This window comes from Euprymna scolopes, chromosome 3, assembly GCF_053919585.1.
Source record: "Euprymna scolopes isolate OS-2025 chromosome 3, ASM5391958v1, whole genome shotgun sequence".
Lineage (NCBI taxonomy): Eukaryota > Metazoa > Mollusca > Cephalopoda > Sepiida > Sepiolidae > Euprymna > Euprymna scolopes.
Window position 1 is genome coordinate 78,391,417 of NC_136484.1, and position 15,530 is coordinate 78,406,946.

The following is a 15,530-nucleotide window of genomic DNA, read 5'->3' on the forward strand; positions in this document are numbered from 1 at the left end:
ACAAAAAATTTCCAACAACTCTGGTAATTGTTCACACAAAATACTGCCAACCTAGAATACAGTTTTTTCTTCTCCCTTTGTCAGAAAAATCACTCATTAAAATGAGGAGTGAGGAACAAATTAGGAAAAGCGAGAGTAACGAGAGCTGCCGATAATGCATCCACAATGCATTGTCTACTCTCCATTAAAAAAAAAGAAAATATTAAGTATTATACTTAATATAAGTCCAATTGATGTGTTTAAGGGAAAGTATGGAGATAGATAACTCTTCCACTAACTGAAAATAAATAGAATTGTCGAATCTTTATGCAATGTTTAAAATCAACTTGCTGGATATCAGTACATCCTTGGACGAGAAGATCTATTATTAAAGAAAACCAAGCAAATATAAATCAAAAACTGAAATAAATATTTAATATTAGTATTTGCAGTTAATAAAAAATAACAATAAGTAATAAAAAAATAACTTAACTAACAATGCCATCCGTCTTCTGTGCAGCTATTGAAGACTCATCGCTTTATTGTATTGATAATTACTAACTACTACCAGCAACTAACTTTTTGGGATAACTACTCTATCTTTTTTATTGCAGAAAAAAATCCTTGTACTAGATATCCGTCTGCAACACTTTGTTTGGGATGACTCCTGTCTTCTTTCTTCTTTTTTATTCAAGCACACTACATTTTGCTGAGTATCTGTCTAGATATGCAAGATTCACGTGGGTGAATATAGTATGAAAGAAGGTCACTTGGGAGAGTTTCACTGTACAGACGGTAAACAGGTGACGTTACAAGACGGTTACTCAGTGCATTGAGTGAGGAAGGTTCCATTTCTACAAGCTATTTTGGCATGATGTCAGGATTTGATCCCAAGCTGATTCCACTGTTTGATGTGGCAGCAGTGCTGAGCAGTCAGTGCAGGAATGGGTGGAAAAGACAGAATTGATATGTCAACTGGAATGCATGGTCTCAATGCGCATATGCTGTATACCAGCAACTAATGGACGAAAAAAAGGCAGATTTCACCTGCATCAAAAACGCCCTCTACACAGCATTTGCACTAGATCTGGTTGCTGAATAGAAGGAGTTTATGGCACGCAGTTACATTCCAGGGAGACGATTGATGCTTATCTGGCAGAATTGAAGAAGCTTGTGGTCCTGTTCGGAGGAATGTCAGACAAATGCCTGGTGTGCATATTTATTGCAGGATTGCCAGTTAATGTAGAAGATCTGCTCCAAGCCTCGTCCCAAGTAGACGAGATGGACATCTCGGAAGTATTAGTGCGGGCGATACAAAAAAAAAGCCCAGAGACTGTAGACTGCGCAGCAGCCATGCAGCCATCACAGGGCGGATCTCAAGACCTGGCCACAGTTACAAGCTGCGACAAGTGTGGTGGGCCCAACCATTTAGCCTGTGATTGTCTCTTGTTGTGCTCACTGACTCAAAGGCTGAGTGGGCCTCAGTGCTACAAGTGTAAAAACCAAGGACACTTCGCTCGTGCCTGTCTGGGAAATGGGCAAAATGAGGAAGTTACAGTGCCAGTCTTCTCCCCAGATCGTCACTAAACAAGGCACTGCCCGCAGTGAGCATGTGTGTTAACAGACGTGAATGCCTTACCCTTATAGACAATGTGTACATCCAGAACCTGGTGCACTAGGTTTGTTACGACACTTAGTACAAGAAGAGAATTCCGGTGCTAACTGTGTGTGGAGATTTTCTGGCCTCTTGCGGGGTGAGCATCATAAGCACAAGCATTGGCGATGGGCCTGCAGTAGCCGTGTAAGCCCTGGTGGTGGACGGGGAGCTGCTTGGGTACGACCTGCTTCTAGGGAATGATTTGATTGCACAGCTGGGTGGAATCACTGTGGACTGCACTGGCAAGATAGAGTTCTTCCAATATGGGAAACGCGTTTGCACCATGATTACCCTGGACGAGCCTGACTTTCATGTGGAATACGACAGAGAAACTAACGTGTAGCAGTATGAAGAAGAACTGCAAAGTTGGATCAACAATGACTGGCTGCTTCCATACCCGGAGGATGAGCCCCCACCAGGATTGATTCCACTGGTGGCCGTCTTACAAGATAGCAAACAGAAGGTCTGACCTGTCATGGACTACAGTGAGCTTAATGAACATGTTGACTCATACATGGCAGGGGTAGATATTTGTGCACTCAAATTAAGGGAGTGGTGGCAGCAAGGGTCGGACGTGGCAATTCTGGACCTGTGCAGGGCCTACTTGCAGATATGCATTGAAAAAGCGCTGTGGCCATTTCAGACCAGCAACTACTTTTTGGGATAACTACTCTATCTTTTTTAATGTAGACACGGTTCGTTGAACTTGATATCTGTTTTCAGCTATTTGTTTAGTATAACTAGAGGCTCCATTTTAATGCAAACACACTTAATTGTACTAGATATCTGTCTGCCACACTTGGTTATGGATAACTACTGTCTTGTTTTTGATTCAAACACACTACATTTTACTGGGTATCTACCAGCAACTACTTTTTGGGATTAATTTGTACTGAATGTCTACCTGCAGCTACATATTTGGGATAACTACTGTCTCTATTTTAAAGCAGACACACTTCACTGGTCAATGGAGGTAATGATTAATTTGTTTTTCCTATGCAAAAATTTCACCATTAAGATTAGTACAGAGGTTGGTAAAATTGTTAATGCACTGATTATGCAAAGGAAACCTCTTGATTTTGATATGCTACTTGGAATTGTGTCTAATAAGGCATTTCGGCATTTGCATCATTTCGTCTGGAAGTGTGACATTTGGAGAGATGCAACTCATCTTTACAGCGATTAATAATAACAAAGCGTATTTTGTTGTAAAGTTTGACAAGCGGAAGTGAGTGTTGGTTTAATCATGAAAATAGTCAAATGGCTTGTACCCCAGAAAAGCTTGAATCTCATATGAATATCCAATGTCTAATAAATAAATAGAAGATTATGAACATGAGTTGCATTCCTGGATAAACAACGGTTGGTTACTGCCATATTATGATCGTATATTTGTTTGGCACTGATTGATTTTCAGTCTAGTCGTTGTTACAATGGTAAGACATTGCTTATATGATTTGATAATTTAACTCAGAGTTTTTTGAATGTGAATCCTGGCTGAAAATGACACTACCGTCTGCAGTCACAATTCAAGTAGTTCATGAATAAATATGATGTAAACTTCCAAACCACGCTGTGCATATAGGCTAGTTAAGAAATAGTAATATAAAAAGACATCATAAGACAGTAAACGGATTGCTGCACGAAAGAATTACCCTTTTATGGAGACTGTGTACTCTCATTGTAAAACCCACTGGGGAAGAGGTACTATAACTGAAGTGCTCTCCAAGAACAAATTGGCAGTTGATGTAATGCCATACCACGTCTTAGACATATGAAGAGTTTCCTGGCTAGCAGAGGAGGAGGTTGATGAAGTTCTGCAAGAAAAACTGATATGACGGTCACACTGTGAATGAAAATGCCCAGAATAGATGGTGGACTATGAGACCAATTATTAAGATCAAGGAAGCGTTGTAATTAAAAATTAATACAAACTTGTTTGTGTGCAGTCTGTATAGTACTGTGTAGACAAGAAGAAAACAAATGACCGCCTTTCTCTTTATATGTTTGTAATATGACATGTAAATTAGATGCTTCCGGTTGAATATAAAGCCTGCTTTTTCAGAGAAAGGCTCATTATTGATTTGGATGTCAGAGGAGCAAGTTTTTATAGCAGAGTGTCGAGATTCGGATTAGTGCAGTTTTGGTAGCAGTGAATTAGTTAACATTTTTTAACCACAGTTAGCACCCTCAAAATGCAAATCGGCATGGTCTAACTCTTAAAGACACAGCTCAACAAACTTTCCAGCCACAGTTGGTCTTTGGTTTGGTTTCAAGTGAGGGCCACATCATGCCACCTCACATCTTTGAAGTCAGCTTGAAAGTCAACACCAAAGTGTACCTGGACGTGCTGAGAGCATGGTGATCACCTGGTGTAATCTGGTGGCCATTAGCAGACCCCAGGTGTAGCAGCAGGGCTCAGCGCTGGCCCATAAGTCCAAAGAGACCCAGGCTTGTCTTCAGAAGGAGTGCTACGACTTTGTACCCTTCTCTCACTGGCTCCCCTCCTCCCCCGACCTGAACCCTCTGGACTACTTCGTTTAGTCATATGTCGAGAACATCACCAACGTGACCTCCCACAACACCAAAACGAGCATGATCGCCACTATCTGCTGAGTATTCACCAAGTTCTCACTGGCGCTTGTGGAAAAGGTATGCTCTCAATTAATGTAGACACACTTCATTGTACTAGATATCTGTCTGCAACGATGATTTGAGGCGTTAGCTCTACTACATAATAAAGTTACATGAATTGATTTTTTCAATAAAAGTTTTAAAATAAAACTGTAGCGTTGTTTTTGTTATAGCAAAAAAAAAAAAAATCATCATTCCACGCTATATTTTGATATTTTATGCGAATGTGTTTACCCTTTTTAAGATGATATTTTCTTGAAAATGGTTTTTGCTTTTCACCGAAAAGTGTCTGATGTAAAACACCAAATTACATTTTTAATTTTTTTATTTAAAAGTGTCTTTACCTTTCAGTCAAAACTGTTTGGTTTTTGCTTAAAAAATGAATGCAAATTGAATTAACGGTCCTGAAAGTTTATGTGGGCAACTGGAAAGACGAAGGCAGGGGCTCGATTAGAGGGAAGGGCAGAGAGAAATCTGTTTCAGAAGTGAATTATCTTTAGAACCTTTTTTCTCATGCACTATATTAAGACGTGTGTATATTAGCGTGTCTGTTTTGTTTGTGAGAGAGTGTATGTAGTAAATTGTTATTCAGTAGTCTGGGAAAGTGTCTCATTATGTGTGCCGCTTGTCAAAAACCCTCTGTTCCCAAAGGGATTAGGCAAGATCAGAACATACGTACATGCATTATCTGAAAGAAATCAGGAAAAACGATGTATTTGGGTTTTTATGTTACACATTGGAATTCTCTGATTGGTTAAAAGAAAACTGGTAATTTGGAGATTTTGTCAAATCAACAGTATTCACTGCACTGCCAATTCCAAACCTATTTTATTGATAAATATAATTAAAGTAGTAAAAAATAAAAGAAAGGGTTAGAAACGCTACTATAATCATAATCATATTTACTATAATAATCGTGATATTTACTGTAATCAGCGTCATATTTACTACTAGCTGGATACCCGGCGTTGCTCGGTGAGGTGTATGTGTGCGTGTGGGGTGAATCAAAACAATACTAAAAGGGAAAATACAGATAAAGCGAACGAAAAAAAAAATGTTAAAACTTTTTTAAAAAATCGGAAAAAACAAAACAAAAAAAAAAACAGCGAACGTGATTGAAAAATAAAAAAGGGAAAATAGAATAAACGAACGAAAAAATGGCATAAATAACCCTGATTAAAAATCGAAATAAAAATGCCATTTATACCAGTGCGAACGTGCAACCTTACGATAACGATTCTGTAACGTTAACCATTGCTTCATGATGCCATCAGCAAATAATGTCGTTTTTTTTTCTATTTAAACAAATTCCAGAAAACACTTTTTGCGCATGCGTGTTTGGCCAAATTTTTATGAAGGACCGATATTTTGCTATCCTCACTCATTGCAAATAGGAATAATTGACGTTTTTTTTTCTAATTCTTACATATCATTTGACCGAGACACCGCCCTTTCAGAGGGCGCTGGTTTCGATCCAGTTCGATGCCACTGAGAAAAGTTTTAGGCAGACATAACACCAACACACGCATGTTCAAATTTACACGGCTGAATAGGTTTACGGCACACACAAACACCCACACACACACACATACACGCATACACACACGCATACACACACACACACATACACAAACACACACAAACAGTACCGCACACACACACACACACACACACACACACACACACACACACACACACACACACACACACACACACACATTGACGCACTCAAGCAAACAAAAATAAACACATCCGCACTCGCATTTTTTATTTTTTTTATTTTTCTTCCTTTGAAGATTGTAATGCTGGGTATGGAGCAGCCAAACCAGCTGCCAACATTGCCCGCTTTTTTATTGAAACCAACCGAGAGCTCTTTTTAGTATCCTCGCTGTTCCCTTAAGTGCAATTGTCTGAATCTCTTTTGCACTTGGTTCACCAGGAATATTAGTTAGGTAGGACTTCAGGTTCTCCTTCATTAGTCCTGTGGCATCTATAATAACTGGTATGCCAGGGAAAGTTTATGTGAACTATTATTTTTATGGCAGACACACAGAGCAACGGTTTTTTTTAATGTATAATATTTATTATAATCATCATATTTATTAAAATACTGGCGGGGGTACCCGGAGTTGCCCGGGTGTTTGTAGGTGTATGTGGTGTTAAATAAAAAAGAAACCGGGGGGGGGGGGTAGGATCGAACCCGAAGCCCTGAGGCGAAGTTTGAAAATAAAATCGGCCAGCCAGAATGAGTTAGTGAAAGATGTCTGAATTTATTTAAGTAAGAACCAAATTGACAGGTGCACGCCCGGAAGTCGTCGAGCGTTACGACGACTACGACAATGACGACGATGACGACGATGTAGGTTTGTTTGTTATAAGTGAAGTAAAAAAAGAAAACAACGTTTTAATTAAGCGGGGTTGGGGGTAATCAAAACATCGAGAAAAAAAACACAAAAAAAAAACTAACGTAAGGCAAACGAACGATGAAAACAGAAAAACGAACACGTGAAAAATGGCTTAAATAAGCCTGTTTCGATATTAAAATTTCAAAAATCGGTGGGTACTCGGGTGTTTTTTGGATGTGTGGTCGGGGATGGATAAGCGAAGTAAAAATAAAAACAGAAAAACGAACGTTACATGAAAAATGGCTTAAATAACACTGGTTCAATATTTAAATTTAAAAAAAAAGACATCCCACACCACGAATCGAACGCTAAACGTTTATATAACGAACCAACGCGCTAATCGACATACCTAACGCGACGCACATGAAATTTGTTCAGTTTTTCAACATGCGTAGAACCGCTCGTCGTAACGAGAAGACCGTTTTTGTTGACCCGCCCCCTTTGTTGAAAATTGTCGATTTCCGGGTGAAAAAAATTAACGTTTTTGGCCAATTTTTCGATATTTTTCGAGCGAAGGATGGGGCTTCGCTATGATACCAAGTTTGTGAATTTTTGTCGTGTCTGTCATACACACATACATACAAACATTTTCGCTTAATACTCATATCTATTATAATCATCAAAATTATTATAATAATCATATTTATTACAATCATCATATTTATTAAAATTATCATATTTACCATAATCGTCATCATATTTATTATAATCGTCATCATATTAATTATAGTCTTCATGTTATGTTCATAATCGCAATCATATTTATTATAACCATCAGATTAACTATAATCCTCATCATATGTATTATAATCATCATATTTATTACAATCATCATATTTGTTATAATCATCATAGTTATTGTAATCGTTATATCTTATAGAATTAGCAAATCTCTTTTCAAAGGCTTCATTTCTAAGGTAATTGCTCTTGACATATTAAAGGCCTTCTATAAGATATGGCATCAAGGCCTACTTCACAAGATTTCCAGCTACGGTATAACTGGAAATGTTATCTCAATCATTAAACCATTTCTCTCTGATAGGCTCGTAAGAGTAGTGGTTTATGGGCAGAAATCAGAGGCCCACAGTATTAATGCTGGAGTCCCTCATCATCCTGGGCCCAACTTGATCTACATCAATGATCTCCTAAAACACATACTAAAATCATTCGTTGACATCTATGCTGATGATATGACTATCTATGGCAACACATCCAAGGCCGTAAATGACAATGTTCTCTCTGATTCTCTCTCCTCAGATCTTGAGCGCGTTGTACAGTGGGGGAAGAGGTGGCTGGTTACCTTTAATGGACCCTATCATTGCATCATAAACGCTCTGATCCCCATCTGGCATCGATTGAAATGAATGGCTCTCGTCTAGGGGAGGCCCCATTTTTTGATAAGCTTCTGGGTTTGACCTTTACTCCTGATCTGAAATGGAACACATCAAGTCTGTGGCCAAGGTCGCTGGGAAAATGGTGAGGTTCTTCTACCACTCCAGAAGATATCTCACTACTGATACAATTCTCTATCTATATAAAAGCCAAGTACGTCCAAGGATGGAGTACTGCTGCCACAGCTAAAAACAGCCTATCCTGCCTTGACAAATTACAATTAGACTTCGTGGCTTGGTGGGGGGATGCCCTTTTCTCTTCCCTGCAACCTCTCTCCCACAGAAGAGACATTGCGAGCCTGTCTCTGTTTTATTGTTATTTCCATGGCAAGTGCTCGTCTGAGCTCCAATCTTTTACGAAAAACACCAGACTAGTTGAAACCACTGTCAATAATTTTCCCTACTCTTTATCCATACCTAAATCAAAACGTAAATTCCATGAACAAAGCTTCTTTCTTAGAAGTGCACGCCTGTGGAACTCTCTGCCACTTGCCTGTTTCCCCCCGACTTCAACTTGGATGTCTTCAAGTCCAACACAAACAAATTCCTGATGAACAGCCCCCTTAAGTAATTACACTTTATCAAATCTCCAATACTATTACTACGATACTATCCCATTGATTACTTTACACGCAGTAACCCTTATCCCCGAGTGGCTTCTGGGCCTTGATAAGTGGTGAACTCCATGTAAAAAATAATGTATTATAATCATCATGTCTATTATAATCATCATATTTATTATAATAATCATCATATTATTATATTAGTATTAAAATCATCATATTTTTATAATAATAATATTAACTATAATAATCAACATTCTTATAATCATCTTACTTATTATAATCATTTACTTTAATAATCATATTTATTTAACCATCATAATTATTAGAATCTTCATATTTATTATAATAATTAAATTTATTATAATTTTGATATTTACTATAATCATGACATTTCTTTTAATCATAATATTTATTATAAAATCATATTTATTATAATCATCATATATATTATAATAATCATATTGACTACAATCATCATATTTACTATAATCATCATATTTATTATAATCATCACATTTCTTTTAATCATAATATTTATTATAAAATCATATTTATTATAATCATCATATATATTATAATAATCATATTGACTATAATCATCATATTTACTATAATCATCATATTTATTATAATCATCACATTTCTTTTAATCATAATATTTATTATAAAATCATATTTATTATAATCATCATATATATTATATGGAAAAATGCGCGCATGAAAAGTAATATTCTTAAGATTTTATTAAACCTGGAAAAGTAAAGGACAAGAAATTCAACCTGGAAAAGTAAAGAACAAGATATTCTAGTAAAGTAAAGAATAAGAATTTTTTAGACTTAAAATATTGCAGCTAAAAATAAAATTTGGATATTGATAAATATTTTATTTATTATTTGTATATGTTGTTGTTTATTGTTGAGTTAGAAAGGGTGTCAGTCGCTGGATTGAATTTATTTCCCCCCTATTATTTGCATATATTTATGTAGTGAAAATTGTTTGAATAAAATTAATTCATTAGTTAATTAGTTAGTAGATGGAATTAATAATTTTATAATTTACATAAAAATTAATCATTTTATTATATAATGATTAGGATCATTTAATTCTTTTTAACTCAACAATAAACAACAACATACGCAAATAATAAATAAAATATTTATCAATATTCAAATTTTATTTTTAGCTGCAATATTTTAAGTCTAAAAAATTCTTATTCTTTACTTTACTAGAATATCTTGTTCTTTACTTTTCCAGGTTGAATTTCTTGTCCTTTACTTTTCCAGGTTTAATAAAATCTTAAGAATATTACTTTTCATGCGCGCATTTTTCCATATAATCCATGATTTTTCCAGGCACTGCTATTGTATTAATATATAAATTTATAATATTTATTAATGATTGTCAAAAAAAATTAGTTCTCAAACACACATTTATGCAATATTTATCATTCAATCATAGTAGTTCCAAGCCAGGGTCTCTACCGAGACTGAGGTTCATGAATTCGTGATCTGTATAGAGCGTAAACAAACAAAAAAGAAGATGGCACTCGGCGTCTTTTTAGATATCGTTGGCGCTTTTGACAACATACCCTTCAATAGTATGTTCAAGTCGCTACGAGAACTCAATGTGCCACCAGTACTCATCCGATGGATTGTATATATATGGTGAGGCACAGAACAGTTCAAGTAGAACCACTGAAGGCAACTGTTAAAGGGGAAGTAGTTAAATGAAACCCCCAAAGTGGGATTTTATCACCTTTACTATGGAACTGTATGCTGAATCCTCTTTTAAAGGAGTTTAAAAATAGGAATATTTATGCCCAGGCTGATGCTGATGACATCGCAGTGCTGGTCGCGGGTTCAAAAGCATCATTAGTAAGACGCATTGCCAAAATGGGACTACATTTTTCATCAAATGTGATAACGAAAAATTTGAGTTCATTCAAAGAATATGTATATCATAGAATTCACTAATATTTTTAATCGATAAATTCACCATTTTTTGCTATAAAATCATAAGGAGAGTTAAAAAAAGTTAGTTATTAAAAAAAAGTTCGGTTTTTTAATTATAAAAAAAAAACGATACACGGGATTGAACCTAAAATCTTTCCACCAACCCCCGGTACTCTAACCGTTACACTAACATGTCATATTGGCAAAATCGCAGTAAAAAAATATTTATATACAAAAAAAAGTTATGCAAAATAAAAAAAAGCGTTAGTCACTTATGTACTTACTCTCCTGTTTGTGAACCCACATATTTTGTTGTAACTTTTTTCTACTGAACCAATTTTCGAATTTTTTTTTCAAAATGTAGCTAATGAGGTGTTCTATCCAACTATATAAGCTGTTTGAAATTTGGTTGCGAACGGAATTAGTGGTGGGGGTTTGAATGTGTCTCAATTCATTCAATTTCGGACTTAAGAATATATTCAACCACTACCGTGGTTGAATTATTATAATAATCATATTGACTATAATCATCATATTTACTATGATCATCATATTTATTATAATCATCACATTTCTTTTAATCATAATATTTATTATAAAATCATATTTATTATAATCATCATATATATTATAATAATCATATTGACTATAATCATCATATTTACTATAATCATCATATTTATTATAATCATCACATTTCTTTTAATCATAATATTTATTATAAAATCATATTTATTATAATCATCATATATATTATAATAATCATATTGACTATAATCATCATATTTACCATAATCAACATATTTATTATAATCATCTTATTTATTATAATCATCACATTTCCTATAATATAATTATTATTATTATCATATTTATTATAATAATCATATTTATTACAATCATCATATTAATTCTAATCATCATATTTATTATAATTATGATATTTATTATAATCATAATATTTATTATAATGATCATATTTACTAAAATCGTCATCATATTTATTATAATAATCATATTTATGATAATAATCATATTTACGATAACGTTAGTCATATTTATTATAATAATCATATTTATAATAATCATCATATTTATTATAATCTACATATTTCCTATAATCGTCATATTATTGTAATCATCATATTTTTTATAATCGTCATAATATTATAATAATTATATTTATTACAATTATAATAATTATATTTATTACAATTATCATATTTTTTTATCATCATATGTACTATTATCACCCTATTTATTCTAATAATCATATTTACTAAAATCGTCATAATATTTATTATAATCATCATATTTACTATATGTTCCATGATATTTACTATAATCCTCATCATAATTATTATAATCATCATATTTATAATAATAATATTTACTATACTCGTCATCGTATTTATTATAATCATAACATTTACTATTATCGTGATAATATTTACTGTAATCCTCATCATATTTATAATAATTATCGTATTTACTATAATCATCATATTTACAATAATCGCCAAATTTACTATAATCATCATATTTACTATAATCGTCATCATAGTTATTATAATCATCATATTTATTATAATCACAATATTTATTATAATCACCATTTTTACTACAAGCGTCATTATTATGAATAATTATATTACTTTAATCCTTATCATATTTACTATAATTATAATCCTATTTATTGCAATCATCATCATATGTATTATAATCTTCATATTTACTATAATCGTCATTATATTTATTATAATCATTACAATAATCATATTTAATATAATCATCATATTTATTATAATTATTACCATAATCATATTTACTATTATCATTATATTTACTAAAATGATCATAATATTTACTATAATCTTTATATTTACGATAATCCTCATTGTATTTATTAAAATCATCATATTTATTATAATCCTCATATTTATTATAATCCTCATCATATGTATTATAATTATCATCTTTATTATAATCATCATATTCAATATAATCATCATATTTATTATAATCCTCATCATATGTATTATAATTATCGTCTTTATTATAATTATCATATTCAATATAATCATCATATTTATTATAATCCTCATCATATGTATTATAATTATCGTCTTTATTATAATCATTATATTTAATATAATCATCATATTTAGTAAAATAAACATATTTGCTACAATCATCATATTTGTTATAATCGTCATTATATGTATTATAACCATAATATTTACTATAATTCTAATCATATTTATTACGATCATTATATTTACTTAAATCGTCATAATACTTATTTTAATCATCATATTTATTATTATATCTTATTTAGTATAATCATCATATTAACTATAATCATCATAGTCATTATAATCATCATATTTACTATAATCGTCATAATATTTATTATAATCCTCCTATATACTATAATCGTCATCATATTTATTATAATCCTCATACATATTATCATCCTCACATTTATTATAATCACCGATATCATTATAATCATCATATTTATTACAATCATCATATTTACTATAATCGTTATCATATTTATTATAATCATAATATTTGCTTTAATATTTATTATAATCATCATATTTACTATAATCACCATATTTATTATAATATTCATACTTACTATAATCGTTGTCATATTTATTATAATCATAATATTTACTATAATAATCCTCATATTTATTATAATCATCATATTTACTATAATCGTCATCATATTTATTATGATCATCATATTTACTATAATCGTCAACATATTTACTATAATCTTCATCATATATAATATTTACTATAATCCTCATCATTATAATCACCATATTGATTATAATCATCATATTTATACAATCCTCATCATATTTAGTATAATCATTACATTTATTACAATCAGCATGTTTATTATAGTCATCATATTTATTATAATCCTCATATTTATATAATCGTCGTCATATTTAATGTAATCACCATATTTATTATAATAACCAGATTTTTTATAATCATCATATTTACTATAATCCTCATCATATATATTATAATCATAATATTTATTACAATCATAATGTTTATCATAATTATCATATTTATTAAAATCATCATATTTTCTATTATCATCATCATATTAATTATAATCATTATATTTATTACAACCTGTATCATATTTTTTATAACCATCATATTTGCTATAATCGTCATCACATTCTTTATAATCATAGTATTTATAATAATCATCATATTTATTATAATCATCATATTTTCTATAATCACCATATTTAATATAATCATCATATTTACTATAATCGTCATCATATTTTTTGTGATAATAATATTTACCTAAATCGTCATTATATTTATTATAATCATCACATTTAATCGTAATCACAATTACTATAATTGTTTGGTATATCTAAAAGTCAATGCTGTCGTGTTGTAAACAAATCCCATCAAGAATGACCTGAACCAATGCGATATTATCAAGCAGATCTAGTCAGCAGTTGAATACAGTGCTACTTAAAGAAGCACTTACTGCTAAACGTTTCTTTGTACATGTATTCTGAAGCATAAATACTCTGGATTTATACGTTTTTTAATTAGATAATTCAGGAAATAACAATAAGGAAAAAATAAAAGAATAGAACCGGAAAATATTTTATAGCTCGCCCATCTTCTCATTTCGATTGTGATAAGAGCTTTTCAACATAATCGATTTATTTGTAGACAGACATTCATTTCATGCTTCATCACACCGGAACACCCTTAATTACTATGAGTTATCAACACACGGATTTCAAATGCAACCATTAGTTAATAAAGAAACAAATGCAAGTGGTCCTTATACAGATTTTCCCCTCCATAATGACTATCAATAAATCTTTTATGTTTATTAGTTGCATAAACAATAGCTATTTGGTTGTTGGTACAAAGAAATCATTTTTCGAGGGATTGAAATCTTAAATGGACATAGTTATAGACACTTAGGATTAAGAATATTTTTCCAAGTTTTTATTTTGTTAGATACGTTTCATTGTGATTAAATAGTTCTCGAAAATGCTAATCGAATACGATGAAGTCGTCTGAGAATATGGATGTGTCAGAACGTCTTGACCTAAATTAAAGTTGTTATCAGATTCTGCGTAATTTCACAAGTTTTCTCATGATTTTAACAGCGATAATATCACACGAATAACATGAAAGTTGTCTTCTAGCATCACGCGCGTTTACTTACAAGTTTATAAGTTTCCTCTAAAATAATATTTGTTCCAGCTATGCTTTTACAATCTGAAAAGTAATTTCATTCTTTACGTATTTTTTAATGCAATATAATATTTACTAAGTAATGCTAAAAATATTTTAATTTTATTTGCATAGACTATTATGTACACACACACACACACACACACACACACACACACACACACACACACACACACACACACACACACACACACACACACACACACACACACACACACACATTATTCCAAATCATCTAAACAATAATTATTATCTGTTATAAAGATGCAAGTTTTAACTTCTACTTTATGACAAAGAAAACTAAATATATTTAAAACAGAAAATGCTTCAACATAGTCTCGAAATAATTGTTTGGTTTTTTTATTTTTGTTGTGTTTTATTTAGATACATGATGGACATATGGCGGTTGCCATAGCTTTTAACACCGTTTGAAAAAGGGTCACCATTTCGGTCGGTCTCCTTTTTGGGAACCTCCAAAATTAGAGAGAGAACTAGAGTGCTGAAAAAGAACGGTTGCGGAAAAGAAAACATCGGATTATAATTAAATGCGACGAGACTTTAGGATTGATGACGTTTTATCAAGGTTTCAAAGATATAGGTTACAAAGAGGATAGTACATTTCTTTGATAAAAGTCTTTACCCAGGGAAACTGGTCCGTCGCATGTTGATGCTTC

General features: G+C 32.0%; 1 protein-coding gene across 1 annotated transcript; it reads left to right on the forward strand.

Annotated features, from left to right (window-relative positions):
• The first annotated feature begins 1,170 nt into the window (after positions 1–1,170).
• LOC145261233 (uncharacterized) lies at positions 1,171–1,566 on the forward strand. Its single transcript, XM_080119606.1, has one exon. The coding sequence runs from the start codon at positions 1,171–1,173 to the stop codon at positions 1,564–1,566; it is 396 nt and encodes a 131-aa protein (XP_079975732.1).
• Positions 1,567–15,530: the final 13,964 nt, after the last annotated feature.

Excerpts from the sequence above, each read along its gene's own strand:
- LOC145261233 (XM_080119606.1), top strand. The coding sequence starts at position 1,171 with ATGTCAGACAAATGCCTGGTGTGCATATTTATTGCAGGATTGCCAGTT.